Here is an 18,117-nt window from a genome sequence, read left to right as displayed (position 1 = left end):
CCATGGTGCTTATAGCAGAAATTAATGCAATGGCCTATCCATTTAGAAATGGTTTGCTTTGAAATGGCCTTCCCCTCTGCCCCTGCAGCAAAGGCAACTAGCAGCTGTTCAGTTTTCCTGATAGGCTTAGTCCTGTCCAAATAAAAATCTAAGTTGTCTGTGCACGTCCAAATAGTGCAGCATTCGTTCGCCTTTGTTCTGTGAATTAGAAAAGGTTGGCAAATGAATGGACTGATTAAGGGCCACACTGGATACCACCTTGGGCATAAAGGAAGGATTGGTTCTGAGGGACACCCTGTCTGCATGGAAAATGATGAAGGGCTCCACTGCCATGAGGGCCTGTAATTCAGACACTCTTCTTGCTGAAGTGATGGCTAGAAAAAAGGCCATTTTCCAAGAAAGGAATTTCAACTCTGTAGTTGCTGCTGGCTCAAAAGGAGGTAGAGTGAGCTTTTCCAATACAAAGTTAAGGTCCCAGGCTGGAGTAGGGGCTCTCCTGGGTGGTCTTAAATTTTTGGCCCCTCTGAGGAATTGCTTCAGCAGGGGGTGAGAGAAGAGGGGTGGCTCACTATTGTAATGTGCTGAAATGGCTGAGGCATGAATTTTAACAGATGAGAAGGAAAGGCCCTTGTGGAGCATTCTCTGTCAAGTATTGAAGAATATGTGTTAAGCTGGGCACTGTTGTCCCCATCCCCTGAGTTTGGCTCCAGGAACAGTATATTTTCCACTTTTCTAGTACTAGGCCTCCTTGCTTCCAGAATGACATCCAGCACTTGCTTACTGAGGGAGGGTATTGGAGAGCTCAGGTAATTAGCCAAGCTGCAAGGTTCAGGGTTTGAAGCTGAGGGTGCAAAATCTGGCCCCCCTGCTGGGACAGCAGGGAAGGGGTCTGAGGCAGGTGCCATGGTTCCAGCAGTGACATACTGCGCAAGAGAGGGTATCAGTGTTGGCGTGGCCAGTCTGGTGCAATGAGACTTGTCCTTGGCTTGTCCTGTTTGATCTTTAGCAGAACTTTCAAGAGGAGAGGCAGAGGAGGAAAGGCATAAACTGAGAGGCTTTCCCAGGTGAAGGACAGGGCATCCACTTTCCAAGCTTGTCTGTGGGGAGTCCTTGTGCAGAATTTGCCCAATTGGTAGTTCTGAGGGGAGGCAAACAGGTCCATCTCTGGGCTCCCCCATTTGTTTCTCAAAATGTTGAATATCTTTGGTTCCAGTTTCCACTCGTGTGGGTCCATGAGATTTCTGCTTAGGTCGTCTGCCAATGAATTTAGCTTGCCTGGCAGGTATTGAGCTTGCAGGTGCACTTGGTAGCTCAAGGCTGTGTTCCACAGAGCCATGACTAGTCTGCAGAGAGGGTACGAGTGGGTTTCCCCCTGCTTGTTTATGTACCACATAACATTGGTGTTGTCTGTCTTTACCAATAACTGTCCTGGAAGAATGTGGTCCTTGAAGGCTGTCAGAGCATTCTGTACAGCCAACACTTCTTTTTGATTGCTATGCAGGTGCATTTGACTTGGGTTCCATTTGCCCTGAATGCACTGCCCTGCCAAGTGAGCCCCCCATGCATAGTCTGACGCGTCTGTTGTTAGGGTTTAGGCGGCAGGGGGTAGAGTGAATGTCAGTCCCTTGTTGTGGTAGCAGGCCTCTGCCCACCAAAGGAACTCTGTCTTTATACAAGGAATGATATGGACCATTGATTCCAGGTCCTCAGAATGTTGACACCATAGGCTTTTTAGATACCATTGCAGTTTCCTCATATGAAGTCTTACATATGGAATTAGTAGGATGCAAGTGGCCATGAACCCTAGGACTTGCAGTATTTTCCTTGCAGATAGCTGGGTCTTTATAGCCAGTAGTTTGAAGTAGGTTGTTAAATAATCTTGTTTCTCTGGCGTGAGGTAGGCCATCTGGGAAGTTGGGTTTGAGCTTGCTCCCAGGAATACAATTTGTTGGCAGGGTACTAGGTGATATTTCTTTTCATTTATGGTGTACCCCAGTGAGGTTAGCAGTTTCTTTACAAATGCCAGATGATTTAATAGTATGTCCCAGCTTTCTGCCTGAATTAGACAATCGTCCAGGTATGGGAATATTTAAATATTTCTTTGCCTGTAGAATGCAATGACTGGAGCTAGGAACTTTGGCTTATCTACTGCGCCCAGGGTATTCACAAAGGGCAGTGCAGAAACTGCATGTAGCCTGCTCTGAAGCGTAGGTATTTTCTGCAAGATTCCCTTACTGGGGTGTGTGGGTAAGCTTCCTTTAAGTCCAATGTTGCCAACCAGGCATTTTTGCCTAGCATGGGAAGCAGCTGATGAAGAGTTAACATCTTGAATTTTGGGATTACCAAAAATGTGTTTAGAATAGACAAGTCCAGGATAGTACGCCAAGAGTTGTCTTTTCTGGGTACCAGGAAAAGTCTTGAGTAAAAACCTTGTCTCCATTCCTCTGCTGGGACAGGTTGAATAGCCCTGATACTTAGAAGAGAGAGAACCTGCTGTTGAGCTTCTGCCCACTGATTTGGGGGTAGGTCTGGCCAACCGTTTAGGGTTGGTAAGGAGTGGAAGTGGAATTTGTATCCTTGGGAAACTATACTTAAAACCCATCTGTCTTGGGTAATGACTTCCCAGTTTTTTTGCATGCAGGGCGATTTTTCCCCCTAAGGGGGCAGACAGTTGAGCAGGGCTTAAAAGGTTTAATGTTAAGTCATTGTGACAGTTTACCATAGGGAGATGTCTTACTACTTCCAGCTTTGGAAGTGGGAACCCCCCCCCCAACTGCTTAGGCCTGTGAGTACCTTGAGACTGTAGCTTAGGTGGTCTGTTGTTCCTGGGTTTGGACTGAGAAGGCCTGGAAGAGACAGGAAAGGACCAGTTCTTAGAAAGCCAATGTCTACTAAATCTGGGACGCTGTACTTGTATTAACAGTTTGCATAGATTTAGCTTTTTCCTCCATCCTTTTAAGTGCTACTACTGCTTTGTTGCCAAACAGGCGGACCTGGTTTAAGGGATCATCCCGTAATTTAGCTTTAACATGATCTGGCAAATTTTGCTCCTTAAGCCAAGCATGCCTTCTAAGAACAGACCCAGTGACAGCAGCCCTGCAAGATGCTTCTAAAGAGTCAAAACCACATTGCAAAGTATGTTTACCAACTTGTTCAGCAGAATGCATTAAATCTTGTAATTCTTTATTTTCAGCACAGTCAGGAATCAACATAATTTTCTGTGTAAGTAGTCGAATAATATGCTGTTGATACTTTAACATATGAAACTGACAGTTTAAGGCCCTAATGGCCAAAGTAGCAGAAGTGTATACCTTCTTACCCCATCTGTCCATCTCTATCAGAGGGGGTAGGGTTTTTGGCAGTAGTAGCCTTAATGTCTTTGGGTCCCTGTGAAATGGTCTCTGGGTCCGCAGTAGGATTCTTAAAGAGGAACTTGTGAAAGTCAGGTACTCTAATACCTGTCAGGTTTTCTGGGAGCCGGAAGTAAAGTGTCTGGGGCCAGGCTAGATTCCAAGAAGGCATATACAATGTCCAGTACAGGAGGGATAGCTAAAGGCCTGTGTTGAGGTAGGAGTAAGAATTCCCTAAGCCTCTTTTTGGAGTCAGAGTAATCCTGGCTTTCCCAGCGGAAATGCTCCCTAAGAGTGTGCAAGGTTTCACCAAAAGAGAAGTCTTCTGAAGGGGAAGCAGAGGGTATGGAGTCCCCTGCATCAGAATCCTCATAGGTAGATAAGTGCAAATCCCGGTCATCAGAAGAAACAGAAATATTAGAATCCTGATCTGATCAGAAGAATCAGAAAGGAAATCAGTTCTAGGTCTCTTAGAGGAAGAAGGCTGGCTTCCCCTAATTAGAGTAATAAGGTCTTCAGCCATTCTTGTTTTTTAGGCATATGGGCCTGCCCATGCAGTTTGGACGTCGGTTTTCTAGGCGTGGGTTGAGTTTTAGGCCTTGAAGAAGAAGATGGCGTTGGTTTGAAATGCAAGTCCATAGGCCTGAATACCCCCTCAGAAGTCGGTGGCTGCACAGCGGCTCCGGACCCATTCAAGGTAGAAACATCCACAGGTTCCATAGTTGAGAAGCATCTCGCTCCATACCGGACTCCAAATGGGTCTCAGTAGAGGCCTGCGAATCTGTAGTAGCGGGTATCAGGGGCTGCAAAAGCGCCTCACTGAGTACCGGCGAACTGGTGACTAGCTTAACTGAAGTGTCGTCGGCAGCTTTGGACCTATGCGGTCTGTCTCTGTCTTTATCTTTACGTTTTTTAGGAATGTCGGTAGTCGGGTGGCTTACCGAAGCCACTGCTGGATAATTAAACAGAGTACCGAAATAGTTTGTTGCAAAAATGGACCGACAACGAATAGTTCGAGGGTTGAATAAGGCACAAAACCGACAGCAAGGGACGTCGTGGTCTGGGCCTATGCAAGGAATGCTGTACGAATGAAAATCTTTATGAGGTATTTGCTTTCCACAGGTAATACAATTGTTAACTTTTACTTAGCCTTTTTTTTTTTTTTTTGAAGACTTCGGTTCTGAAACCCGAAAACGAAAATTTCAGGATTCGGCCGACTGACACTTGCGAACTGCTTCTGCATTGGGCACCACGCGGCAAGAAAGACTGATGTAATGGCGTCAGCCCCGCATGCTTTATACCCCTGACTACCTGATGTCATAGAAGGAGAGACAGCATCCGATGCAGGACCCAAGACTTTGATAATCAGGCCGACTGAGGGCTACCTGCAGGCAGATAACCCAAATGTAATGACTGCAACAGTGAAACACAAAGAACATAGGCACAATTGATTTTGCAAAGGCAAACTCCTAACACAGACCCATACATTGCATTTTTCCCCAGCATAGCAGAGTCTAAAAACTGGCTATCCTTAAGGTAGACTGACACACTGCCTGACAAACCAACAAATCAACCATTCAACAATAATTCCAAATGCTATACGTGAAGACAAAAGAATAAAAATAACAAAACCACAATGAATTTGAGCATACTTTAACATTAATTAGAAAACTTCAAAGTAATACAACTAGCCAGCCCAGTGGCGCAGAGGCAGGATATATGTTTGCTCCACTGGCAACCAGAGTTAATGAATGGACTTCAGAACTTGCCCCTGGAGGATGGATGATAAAGCACCCAATGCCCAGTGCTTCTATCATGGGAGGGGGTGGGGAAAAAACTGAGAGAGACCTCTAATTGAGGCAGTAGGTCTCATATGAAATCTTAGGTTTTATACAGGTGATGGTAAAAATGTCCCGACATCACTGCACTATCCATCTCCACAGCTAAGGTAAATGACCAGCTACTAACAAATATGATTGCTCCTAGGTTCCACTCGCTTTTCTGAATCCAGCACTTCCATGGCCTAATAAAAGGGACTGTTGAGGTTGACATCCAGAAGAGTCAGGAGGAGGCTCACCCAGTGATAGTTCACCTCAGCTATGGTCAAGAATGGAAGCCGGGGGGACACAGTCAGGAAAGCATCAGGGGAGGGAGTATTTAAAACAAAAAATACATTAAAAAATAAATAAATCCAAAAAAAAAAAAGAACAGGTACCACGAAGCAATAAGGCTCAGGAAAACAGGACCCGGAAGCAGAGTTGAAAATAAGTAATTAGCCTCTTTAAAATACAAAGGCTGCTCGATCTTGTTTCAAAACTTTTATTGTAGAAACATTGGTCGAGTCTTATGTTTCTACAATAAAAGTTTTGAAACAAGATCGAGCAGCCTTTGTATTTTAAAGAGGCTAATTACTTATTTTCAACTCTGCTTCCGGGTCCTGTTTTCCTGAGCCTTATTGTTTCGTAGTACATTAAAAAATTGTTATTAAAACACTTTCATTCAGTACTATGTTCACCTTCAGACAAGTAAAGTAAGTGATGGAATGACTGTATAATTAACACCATGTGACTTTAGCTGCCGGTTATGACTGCATGCCAACTACAAGAACTGTAAAATTTAAAAACATTTTCATAAGTGTCTAAGACAATAATGTAAAAAAATAAAATGTCTACATTTGGATCACCTTATCTTCAAAAAAAAAAAAAAAAAATACAAAAACTTTTGCCTATTTCTATTTTTACTAATCAAAGAGATATATGTTTAAATTCAGAGTGATTTTATTTTGCTAAAACAGCCAACCAATCAAGAGGCAACATCTAGTATTTAGAAAAATAATTCACTAGATCAGTGTCCTTACTGTGAATGCATTTCAAAACAAAGGCTTACACTGAAGATGTAAACAGATGAAAAATTAGTTTTCAGTTCTAAAGTCTATCATCAAAATGTTGGCATTCAGATAAGAAAAAAAAGCATGACAACCGATTTTTTTGTAGTACATTCAAATTGCAAAATCACACAATCTTGAGAAATAGACATGCTCCCTCCCCCACCACCACCATGGGTACCAGACTGAAGAGTAAAAATAAGTAGAGAGGGGGTGGACCATGCAAAAGAGTTGTGCCTCTTGTAAAAAAATAAATAAATAAAAATGCTGTGTGTGTTTTCTGAATGTTGGGTGCTTGGCTGTAGATTCTCCATTTTGTGACCATCTGGAAAAGTCAGTGTTGAGTCAATTTTCTGACTGGAGGCATGAACATTACTACGAGTGTCTGTTATCAGCATTTTAAAAACGTTTGAGGTCTAACAAAAGCCTACTACCCAGCAATGATGAATCTGGGACCACAAAAGTTTCAATGAACAAAAGGATTCCACAGTGTGGGTCACAAGGAACAAATAATCAGGTGTCTGCAGAGAAAGCAGTCGGTGACACCTGCCCTAAGACTCTCCTCTCAGAAGAAACTGCTCCATCTATCCTTGGCAAAGGAAACATTATGTCAATTATTTAGTGGGACGTGCTGCTGGATTTTCTGCTGCAAAAAGGAGCAACATAAACATTCATTGAGAGTCTGTTTTTTCATCATCTTAGCCTAGAGTCAGGTCTTCTCAAGAGATATCTAGCACTTACCTCACACAACCATTTGAAATGACAAGTGCTAGTATTATGCAGGTGACCAAAGCTAACAGACGCTTAGAATGATTACAGTGCTCTAATCATAAACTGCTACAGTACTAGGGAGAAGTGAAAAACAAAGAAATGCATCAGTCAGTACAACAAAAAGGCAAGGATGTGAAGGAGATGTGCTGCAGGAGACTACAGCAGTGAAGCCAGTAGGCCTAACAACGTATTTTTTAATTTAAGGAAAAATGTTTGAGTGATTCAGAAGTCAAACAAGGAATAAGTGAACAGGAGAAAGGGATTAAGGTTCCTAATACATTACTTGTTTTGAAGATGTATTGAAAAATGTTTGAGTGATTCAGAAGTCAAACAAGCAATACCTGGACTGGAGAAAGGGATTAAGGTTCCTACAATATTAATTATTTTGAAGTTGATGGATGGGTTCAGAAAAGACATTGTGTGGAAAACAGTTCAAAATCTAAGACAGCTGTAGAGCTCTGTTTTTTACATGTGGTACCTACCAATACAACCTTAAAAAGGTTGGAACATATTTCAACAACAAAGGTTTATATTGGTGAGAGTGGACAGGAAAAGTGGTGTTAAAAGGAGGGCTGGAGATATGATTTTTTTCCAGTGTCCCACTTGCATGATAACACACATTAAACTAAAGGAAAATAAAACAAACATTATATCCTCCATTTTCATGGTGACATACACCAGTATATAGCTGGTGGGGAATATGGACTGCAAATCACTTAATGCCCGTTTCACATGCATATACTGAAACGATCCCCTCTGGTAAAGCTTTCCATGAAATCCTCAGTTTCCTTCCTTTTCCTGCGGTACGGTCCTTATTCAACACCAAAGCCTGTCTGGATACAGAGTCAAAATAAGCATTGCTGTTGAGTACATCAGTAGCTAACTGGCAGCAAAGTCACAAACCTAAAATGCTATGCATGGTACTAGTTTGCTTATAAAACTAAGAAATGTCACCAGAAAGCTGTCCAAGATATCAGCAAGAATGTGCAACTTAAACATGAACAGCTGTGTACTTCACAGGAATGCAAGAAAACAATGCCAAATTAAACAAGGTCTTTGCCATTGATATCAAACTACTAGCTATGTCAAATTTTCAAAAATCTGCTTCCTGCTCTAAAAAAAAAAAAAAATCTAAACACAAACTAGAAAAAGTAATGGTGTTTAAATTGTCAGCAGACAAAATCAATGAGAGACACAAAGGTTCATCAGAATGAGTTATATATGAGTTCTCAACAATTTCCTGTGTTTTTGCTTATAACAGAAATGCCTTCTCACAGGACTATGAACAGAACACAATGATATGGTAAAATCCAGCGACATGCTCCCTTCCCATTTGAGAAGTCTGATACCAAAGAGGATCCTCTCCCCCAACCAGACAACCTTTTCAATACTAGATCTTCTCCAGGATAAAAAAAAAATACAAATGTCAAATTCAGTAAGCATTGTTTCACTACATCTAGCAAAACAGTTTATAAAGCTATTTAATAAACGGAACCACTATAAGAATTCAGCTGAAACTAATCAATAACAAAAGGAGAGCAGGGTGAGGGCATATGGCTAAAAGCAGAAAGAGAACATGAAGGAAAAGGTTCACCCACAGTTCAATGGTGAAATGTTTAAAAAAATCCCACTGTAGACATTAATGGACTGAGTACCAGTTTTATGACCACCTACTCCTTAGTGACTGTTTTACACCATCAGCTACTGTTGTTCAGTCACTGCTGATGCCGGCAGCAACCATATGAACAGCCATCGCCATCCAAAGAGACTACTAGGCAAGACGGAAACAGAAACAGACAGTAAGGCCTTGCTTTTATATTACACAAGCATACCCACAGGCAATTTAGAATCACTAAGACATCTACAACATGCCTTTGGGATATGGAAAAAAATACACTAAGTACCCATAGAAAACCCATATGAAAATGGAGGACATGTGGGGTCCACACAAAGTATCCCAACAGAGAATCGAACTAGACAACTTTCTGTAAGGTGAAAATGCTATTCATTGTGCCAGCATGACTAGGTTTACAGCTGCTTCTGAAAAACAAACATCCTTGAAGGTTAACTTGCATTTACTGCTCTGTCAACAGCAACATGAATAATGAGATCTGAAACTACATTCTTACAAATAATCTGCTGGAACTTCTTTATCTTCTGTAGCCTGGGGTTCTTCTGGTGGCATTATAAAAACAGTGTGCTCACTTTGATGAGTTTCCTCCCTCTCAATCAGATGCGCCTCCTCCAGTTTTTCAATGTCTACCTAAAATACAAAGCAAAAATAATTCTGCTAACCGCTTAGCAAACGATAAGAGCTCAGAAAAAAAGTCTCAATTTGCTGTCATATGTTTTCAAAGGTACAGCCAATATAAAATTACTCAAAAGCCATAGCACTTCATTATTACCAATGTGCTTTATTTTTATTTGAATTTCAAGAGATGATCTAGCCTCTATAATACAACTTAGTATTCCATAATCTTTTACAACAGGCTGCATCAAAAGCACACACTCAATGTCTATTTTCTATGCAGTACATCTAAATCAGCAAAGTCTAAAATTAACAGTATTTCTGTCTGCTAACAGCAGTCTTCTTCTGAAGAATTACAAATAGTCATTTTACAGGGTCATAAACATACTCTCAATGTCTGCAAGGATCTATGGTGAGTGCCAAAACCCCTTCTATACAATTGTTTTTCTAACGGAATGTAAACATGGAAATAACATGGTACATAAGAAAGAAGCCAAAGTATCAATACCACCACTCATTTCCCAATTAATAACACTGTAGAAACAGATGGATCATACTGAATGATAAAAGTTGGGGAGCAGTGGAATCTAACAACCCTCCTCCTCAGGTAATCAAATCCAAAATATTTTTTTGTCCAATTGTTTTTTCACCACTGGCTGCCAACCATCAAGACACCTCCTAATGAACTCAAGCAGTTCATTCTATGGTGGTGGGAATTCACCTTCAGATCCATGGGGTAGCAGTCATCAGGAGGGGCCATCACGGAGGTGAATTTTATGGAGCTTCTACTCTCACCAGCATCTTGGCAACAGACGGCATTAGTACAGCGTAACCCAACATCCCAGACAGGGGAAAGAGCAATCCACATTACTGCTGAGACTAAGAATACCTCACCAAGTGGGTGAATGCTTCTATGCACAATTCTTCAAAAGGTACCACTCTCGGAGTTAAATTAGTGAGCCTAATGCCCACCTTCCAAGCCTAGCATACATACCTAGTCACTCCTCTGAGGGAACTAATGTTGTACCTGGCCATCCTGTACCTTTTCCCAGGATGGTCACAAGCATCCTACAATGGCTCGACTATCATAGTAGGTCAGTCTCTGGCACCTGGACAACAGTCAAGGCTTTATCCTTCTACACACCAATGAGGCTTTCCAACAGATATTTATATCCACATAGATTCCCTACAGTAGTACAAGAAAAGCTGGAAGCATTATGGCAGTAGTTTATGGAAGTCCATTCTGTTAATGCTTGCATTTTCTCAGATTAATATTAAAAGCATGTGTGTAACTTGAGTGGTTGCTGACATACTAAGTTGCGTACAAAATATTATACTCACAACAGTTACTGTGTTGACTGTAACTTATAAAATTCAGTTTAAGACCTAGAACCTAATGCTAGAACCTTACAATACCTCACCACTATAAAAACAGTTTGTGATGAAGAGTTTGCCATGTATACTTCTTTCATAACTTCTGTGGTTCCAGAAATATGAACGTGTCTGAAATGTGAGGAATTTACAGTGCAAACTTTGTGCGCTCCATTGGAGTTAATGAGTTAACAGGACCAGGAAGATGTTTACCCTTATTCTTACTCTCATAACAGAAGCAAAGAAATCAGATAGTCAAGAACTTAGACTGTCTTGCACAAATTATACTGTTTTGGCTGGTGCAAGAAAAAAGTTAAGTAATCCCCATAACGATGCATTTGTGTCGTCTATTTTCATCCTTCCTCAACCTCTGGATTTTAGATCCGACCTCGTATCCGAATTTGGCCACTTCTCAGACTTGAGAACCCTAGCTCAAGCTCCTCTCCTTACCCATAGTTCTCTCCTACACCTCAGATAACCTCAGATCAAGTTTGCCCACTTTATATCAATATATAGAAAAAGCACAAATCTAAATATCTACAAACATGACGGGAAAGCTATCTGCAAGCTACGACAGGAAACTATCAAAGAAGGTAATAACTTCAGGTCATAACAGGAGACCACTTAAATATCTTCTTCCAGTGGAAGGGTACGTTGAGGAAGGATGAAAACAGACAATACAGATGCATCGTTATAGTGAGTATATAACTTTTGCATATGATGATGTCCTTTTCGTTCGTTCCTCAACCTTTGGGACAGAGTCCCTAGCTACTATCAACCCAAGGTGGTCTCATGGAACGACATTCTGGAGTATGGCAGAGCCAAATGCTGCCCTGTTCCTAGAAAGTATATCCAACTTGTAAGGAGCTATGAAGGTATGAGCATTAGACCAAATAGCAGCAGCACAAATGTTATCTATAGAAGTTCTGGATAAGAAAGCAGAAGTGAAGACTAAGCTTGTGGAATGAGCTTGCTGTAGTTTAGGTAAAGAGACAAAGCCTTGTGTTTGAGCCATCAAAGCTAATGTATGCAGCTTTAGACACGGATTGTCCCAAATTAGCTTTTGAAAATGAAAAAATTGTTCTGATTTCTGGAAAGCTTTTGTTCTGTGGAGATAAAACTGCAGCTATCCGCGTACATCCAACAAATGAAGCATATATTCCCCTTAACTGAAGAATTTTGGGAAGAATACTGGTAAATTAATAGACTGGTTACAGGCGAATTCAGAAGTTACTTTTGGAAAAAGAGAGGGACTGTTGCAAACAGAAAAGTACAGTTTTGTACCTACCATAAATGTAAATGTCCGATAGGTATGCATCTGCAGTCCTTACATATGGGTTTGTCCTGCCTCAGGCAGCCCCTCGGTCGGCCGGATTCCAAAGTCTGGGTCCGGCGTCGGCTGATGTCGCCTCCATCTCGACGTCAGAGCGCCTGGGATATAAAAGCGTCAGCCAACGCCATCTTCCTCAGTGTTTCTTGCCCCAGATGCCAGTTGCCCTCTAAGTAAGGCTAAATTTGGAGAAAAGAAAAATTCCAAACATGCACAGCAATAAAAAACAAATACACCATAAAAGATGACCCCAGCTAGCTAAAAAAGAGGGATAGGTATCCAAAATATACCACAGAGGGGTAGGAGGGAGGGAAATCCTGACTGCAGACGCATACCTATCGGACATCTACATTTATGGTAGGTACAAAACTGTACTATGTCCTTCAAGGATGCATCTGCAGTCCTTACATATGGGTAGAATACCATAGCCAAGCTGGGGGAGGTAGGATCTAAGAAAAGGATGGTGTAGCTAACATGCCCTGCAGGACTGCAGTAGCAAAGCCTGCTCTGGATCTGGAATATAAGGGCAAATTGTAATGCTTGGAAAAAGTATGCACGGAGCTCCATGTAGCAGCTTCTAAAATGTCCTTTGTAGCCACCCCTCTTAAGAAGGCTGTGGAGGTGGCTGTTGCTCTGGTGGAATGAGGCCTAATGTTAGCTGGCACAGCTTTTCCATGAAAGGAGTAACAGAACCAAATGCAATTTCCTATCCATTTTGAAATTGTCTGTTTGGAAATTGCTTTTCCTTGTGCACCAGCAGCATATGCTACAAAGAGTTGGTCAGTTTTTCTGTAAGTTTTAGTTCTGTCCAAGTAGTATCGCAACTGTCTGTGGATGTCCAAAGTATGCAGAAGTTTCTCTCCTTTATTTTGTGGATTTGGAAAGGTAGGCAGGTGAATAGCTTGGTTCAGTGAAACCCTGGATACCACCTTCGGCATGAATGTAGGATTGGTTCTCAAAGAGACTCTGTCCTGATGAAAGATGAGAAATGGCTGAACTGCCATGAGGGCCTGTAACTCAGATACTCTTCTCGCTGAGGTTATGGCCAGGAGAAAGGCAGTCTTCCAAGACAGGAATTGTAGTTCTGAAGATGCTGCTGGTTCGAAGGGAGGAAGAGTTAATTTTTCCAACATGAAGTTAAGGTCCCATGTAGGCACTGGTGGTTTCCTTGGAGGGTTGATGTTTTTTATCCCTCTTAGAAACTGTCTTAGCAGAGGATGAGAGAATACAGGTGGGTCAGTGTTGTACTCTGCTGAAATTGCTGAAGCATGAATCTTTATGGAGGAGTAAGAAAGGCCATTATGGAGCATTTCAGCCAAGTATTCTAGAATATGAGGAATGCTCATGATTGTCAGATCTTGACCCTTTGCGGTGTTCCAGGTACGAAATCTTTTCCATTTTGCTGAATATGTTTTTCTTGTGGAAGGCCGCCGGGCTTCTAAGATGATATCCTGCACCCTCTTGGATAGTTTATCCTGGCGAGGAGTCAAGGTATTCTCCAGGCTGTCAGCTGTAAGGTTTGTAGACTGGAGTGCAGAGTCTTGTAATTGTGCTGTGTCAGAAGAAGTGGCCATTGTGGTAGAGGCCAAGGTTTCGTGCGTGAGATGCTCCTTAACAGTGGGTACCCAGTGTTGTCTTGGCCAGTCCGGGGCTATCAGGATTACTTTTGGTTGCTCTATCCTGATCTTCAGTAAGACCTTGGTCATTAATGGAAGAGGAGGGAATGCATATACTGTTAGAGTATTCCAGTTGAAGGAGAGGGCGTCCACTTTCCATGCTTGAGGATGGTATGTCCTTGTGCAGAATTTCCTCAGTTGATGGTTGTGGTGGGAGGCAAAAAGATCCATGTCCGGCGTTCCTCATGCATGTGTTATCTGGAGAAAGATATCTGGGTGCAACATCCATTCGTGTGGATCCATGATGTTTCTGCTCAGGCTGTCTGCCAGTACATTGTCTTTTCCTGGTACGAACTGGGATTGTAGTTCTATATTGAGCTTCAGGGAAAGTTCCCACAGATTCATTGCCAGCCTGCAAAGAGGGTATGAATGGGTACCTCCTTGCTTGTTTATGTACCACATAACTGTGGTATTGTTTGTCTTTATTAACAGGTGGCCTTGGTGCAGGAAGAGCTTGAAGGCCTCGATGGAATGTATCACTGCCAGCATTTCCTTTTGGTTGATGTGCAGATGCAGTTCTTTTTGTGTCCATTGCCCTTGAATGCATCTGTCCTCCATGTGAGCTCCCCATCCATGGTCTGAGGCATCCGTTGTAATGGTTTGGCTGATAAGTGGCTTGCTGAAAGGCAGGCCCATGTTTGACTGGCTTGCTTTTGCCCACCACAGGAATTCCTTTTGAAGGCATGGAATGAGGGGGATCAAAGTTTCTAGACTGTGACTGTGCTGAGACCATAGACTCCTTAGGTACCATTGTAGTTTTCTCATATGCAGCCTTGCTTGTGGAATCAGAAGAATGCAAGATGCCATGAATCCCAGGGCCTGCAGGATCTTCCTTGCAGTTAGCTGGGTTTGTGTTGTCAGATTTCTGAAATAATCCGGTAGTTGTGCTTGTTTTTCTTCTGTCAGAAAAGCCAACTGGGTGTTTGTATCCAGTTCGGCACCCAGGAAAATTATTCGCTGGGATGGAACAAGTCTTGATTTCTGAATGTTGACTGTGTATCCCAAGGCCTGTAGTAGTCGGATGACATAGTTTAAGTGTTCTACCAGTGTTTGCTGGCTGTCCGCTTGTATGAGGCAGTCGTCCAGGTATGGGTAAATTTGAATCCCCTGAAGTCTGCAATGTGCAACTACTGATGCCAGGCATTTCGTGAATACTCTGGGCGCAGTAGATAAGCCAAATGGCAATGCTGAGAATTGATAATGCTCTGAACCTGCAAGAAATCTGAGGTGTCTTCTGCAACTTTGTCTGATAGGGACATGCAGGTATGCCTCCTTGAGGTCTAGAGTTACCAGCCAGGACCCCTTGCCCAGCATGGGAAGGAGCTGCTGTAAGGTCAGCATCTTGAATTTTGGCACGATGAGGTAAGTATTCAGTGCGGACAAGTCCAGTATTGGCCTCCATTGTTTTTCTTTTCTTGGAACAAGGAATAGTCTGGAATAAAATCCTTGGCCTTGTTCTGTGAGAGGAACCCTTTTTATTGCTCTCATTTGAAGTAGCTTGGAAATTTGTTTGAAAGCCTCTGCCCTTTGGTTTGGTGGCAGGTTTGGTATGCCTTGTCTTTTTGGTAATGTATGAAAATGGAATCTGTATCCTTTGTCTATTATTCGCAGTATCCATTTATCCTTTGTAATACTGTGCCAATTTCTTGAGAATAAAGATAGCTTTCCGCCCAAAGGTGCTTCCAATTGAGCCCTGGTTGGCGGGGGCATAGTCAAGTCATTGAGATGGTCCTTCTGTAGTAGTTGTAGGTCCTGCAGTACCTCTCTGGTTAGGAGGCTGCCATTGACGTCCTCTGTAGGAGCCTCGAGCTTGCCCTCTACCTCTGGCACGCCTGTTTCTGCCTCTTTGAACTCTGTCTGTGTCCAGAAAGGACCAATTCTTAGAAGGCCAATTTCTGCTGAATCTTGGTGGCTGGACCTGTAGGAAGTCTTTGACTGTTTGTATTGATTTAGCCTTTTCCTCGAATTTCTTTAAGACCTCTTGAGCCGTGGAGCCAAATAACTTTTGCTTTTCCAGCGGAGCATCCATAAGCTTTGCTTTAACATGGTCTGGCAGAGTTTGTTCCTTCAGCCAAGCATGTCTACGTACGACTGCACCTGTCATTGCTGACCTACATGAAGCTTCCAATGCATCATAACCACACTGCAAGAAATGGTTGCTAACCTGCTGGGAGTTATGTACCAGATCCTGAAGTGCCTTGCGATCTAGGGGTTCAGGTGAAGGAAGTTTTTTATGCAATTCATCTAACAAATACTCTTGGTACTGTATCATATGGAATTGACAATTTAATGCCCTCATAGAAAGAGTGGAAGAAGTATACACCTTTTTACCCCAGCTCTCTAAAGCCCTGGACTCCCTTTCAGAAGGGAGTGGGTTCTTAGTAGTGGTTGTTGCAACCCCTTTAGGGCCCTGGGAAATAGTTTCTGGGTCAGCAGAGTGGCCCTTATAAAGGAAATGATGCGAGTCCGGGACCCTGTAGTACCTATCGGGTTTGACAGGAGCCAGAGGAAGGGAGTCAGGGGAAATACTAGACTCAGAATACACATCATCAATGACATTTAAAACAGGAGGAATAGCCAAAGGTCTATGCTGAGGTAAATGCAGAAAAGTTCTTAATCTCTTCCTAGAGTCAGAGAATTCCTGGCCCTGCCATTTGAAATGCTCTCTCATGGAGTGGAGGGTCTCCCCAAAGGACAACTCTTCAGGAGGGGAGGCCGAGGGTATAGATTCCTCTGCATCAGAATCCTCGTAGGCCGTAAAGGCCTCCTCCTGGTAGTCTGATAGGGCAGAGTCATCTGAGGCCTCATCAGAAGACTGGGGATCTGTCTGCTCAACCCTGGGCCTTTTGTCTGGAGGAGGATGAGAGCCCCTGCCCGGATGTGGCTGAGAGCCCCTAATTAGGGAAATAAGGTCCTCAGCTAAAGTTAAAATCTGTGAATCGGTAGTGGATCCCTGAGGAATAGTTTTGGGAGGGAGAGATTTTGGCTGTTTAGCAGCTTTAGCACGTGTATATGCCTTTATGGACATGGATACAGGAGGCCTGGCTGCCCCACGTGCTGGAGTAGTCTTATCTAGAGAAATGGTGTCGGATATTTCCAGAGCACTGGTTTCAGTAGGAAATTCTATAACCGACTCAGAGGCGGCCTCCGGGGCCGAGACTGCCGGTTGTGAGGTTTTGTCGGTCGGAAGCGAGGATTCGGTTTCAGCACAGACCGAGACACTTGCGGTAGGCCTGGGCGTGGTTTCGGCCGAAACCACGGACCGCATGTGTTGGTCCTTGTCCTTCCATTTTTTGGGTAAGAGAGGAGTCGGCAGCTCCGATGGCATAGTGTAACAGTACTTTTCCCCAAAAAATTCCTCTGCAAACTCCGCCCGACGCCTAAGAGTGCGTCTATTGAAAGAAGCACAGGCTGCACAGGCCGAGACGTTGTGGTCTGGGCCTAGGCAGGGTAGGCAGTAAGAGTGGAAATCCTTATGAGGTATTTGTTTCCCACAAGATAAACAATTATTAACTTTAACCGTTTGATCTGACATCGGCTGAGGCAAGAAAGAGTCCCCAACGGGGTACTTAGCTTTTTGAAGTCTTCGGTTAGCTGAAATCACAGGAGCTGGCCGACCGGCACTTGCAAACTGCTTCTGCTTCGGGCACTGCGCGGCAAGAAAGACTGAGGAAGATGGCGTCGGCTGACGCTTTTATATCTCAGGCGCTCTGACGTCGGGATGGAGGCGACATCAGCCGACACCAGACCCAGACTTTGGAATCCGGCCGACTGAGGGGCTGCCTGAGGCAGGACAACCCATATGTACGGACTGCAGATGCATCCTTGAAGGACACACCTCTCTTTATGAAAAAATGATATAAGGTAGCTGGGCAAGATAAAGCTTGAAGTTCTGAAACTCTTCTAAAATTTTTCAGGACAACAATTTAAAAAAAAACCTTTGCTGCAGCCACAAAGAGAAATGGAGTAAAGGATCGGAGAAGTACTGTCAAGTCTCAAAAAGGGATACGCTCCTTGATAAGAGGTCTGAGCAAAAATGTGCCTTTAAGAAAGGCCTTGCATAACCTAAGGGTGGCCAACCTCAAATGATCTTTGCCTACATAAAAACTGGAAATTGCGGCTAGCTTTACTTTGACTGTAGAGAAACTTGCTCCATTATGAAAAATGGAAGCCAGAAATTCTAAAACTGCTGGAATTGGTGGTGAAAAAGGGTATAAATTTCTCTCATTAGTACAGACAGAAAACTATTTCCAATTGCTCTTGTCTATACACTAAAATATGTTACCTTCTCAGTCTACCCATAGTCTTAATATTTCTACATGATAGGAAATGTTTTCCCGCATGTTAAGATAGCATTACTAACTGCTCATCCTTCTTGTCTAGTAGCTACCTGTAATGAATTCTATGTATTGCTCCTCATAAATATGAATGCGTTTCCACTATCTTAGATATTGCTCTCATAATTACTCAGAGTGTATACAATATGT

At 42.9% G+C, this 18,117-nt stretch overlaps 1 protein-coding gene across 2 annotated transcripts in view; it reads right to left on the bottom strand.

Moving 5' to 3' along the window:
• Positions 1-18,117, bottom strand: part of DENND4B (DENN domain containing 4B) — a 2,518,380-nt gene that overhangs the window by 1,401,969 nt on the left and 1,098,294 nt on the right. For both annotated transcript variants that reach the window (XM_044079736.1, XM_044079737.1), the window contains one exon: positions 9,135-9,268. In XM_044079736.1, the coding sequence (XP_043935671.1) occupies positions 9,135-9,268 (134 nt within the window). The remainder of the gene's footprint in view (positions 1-9,134; positions 9,269-18,117) is intronic.

Source organism: Protopterus annectens, chromosome 8.part0, assembly GCF_019279795.1.
Source record: "Protopterus annectens isolate FY-2018-M chromosome 8.part0, PAN1.0, whole genome shotgun sequence".
Classification (NCBI taxonomy): Eukaryota; Metazoa; Chordata; order Ceratodontiformes; family Protopteridae; genus Protopterus; species Protopterus annectens.
This window is presented reverse-complemented; position numbering and strand designations above follow the sequence as displayed.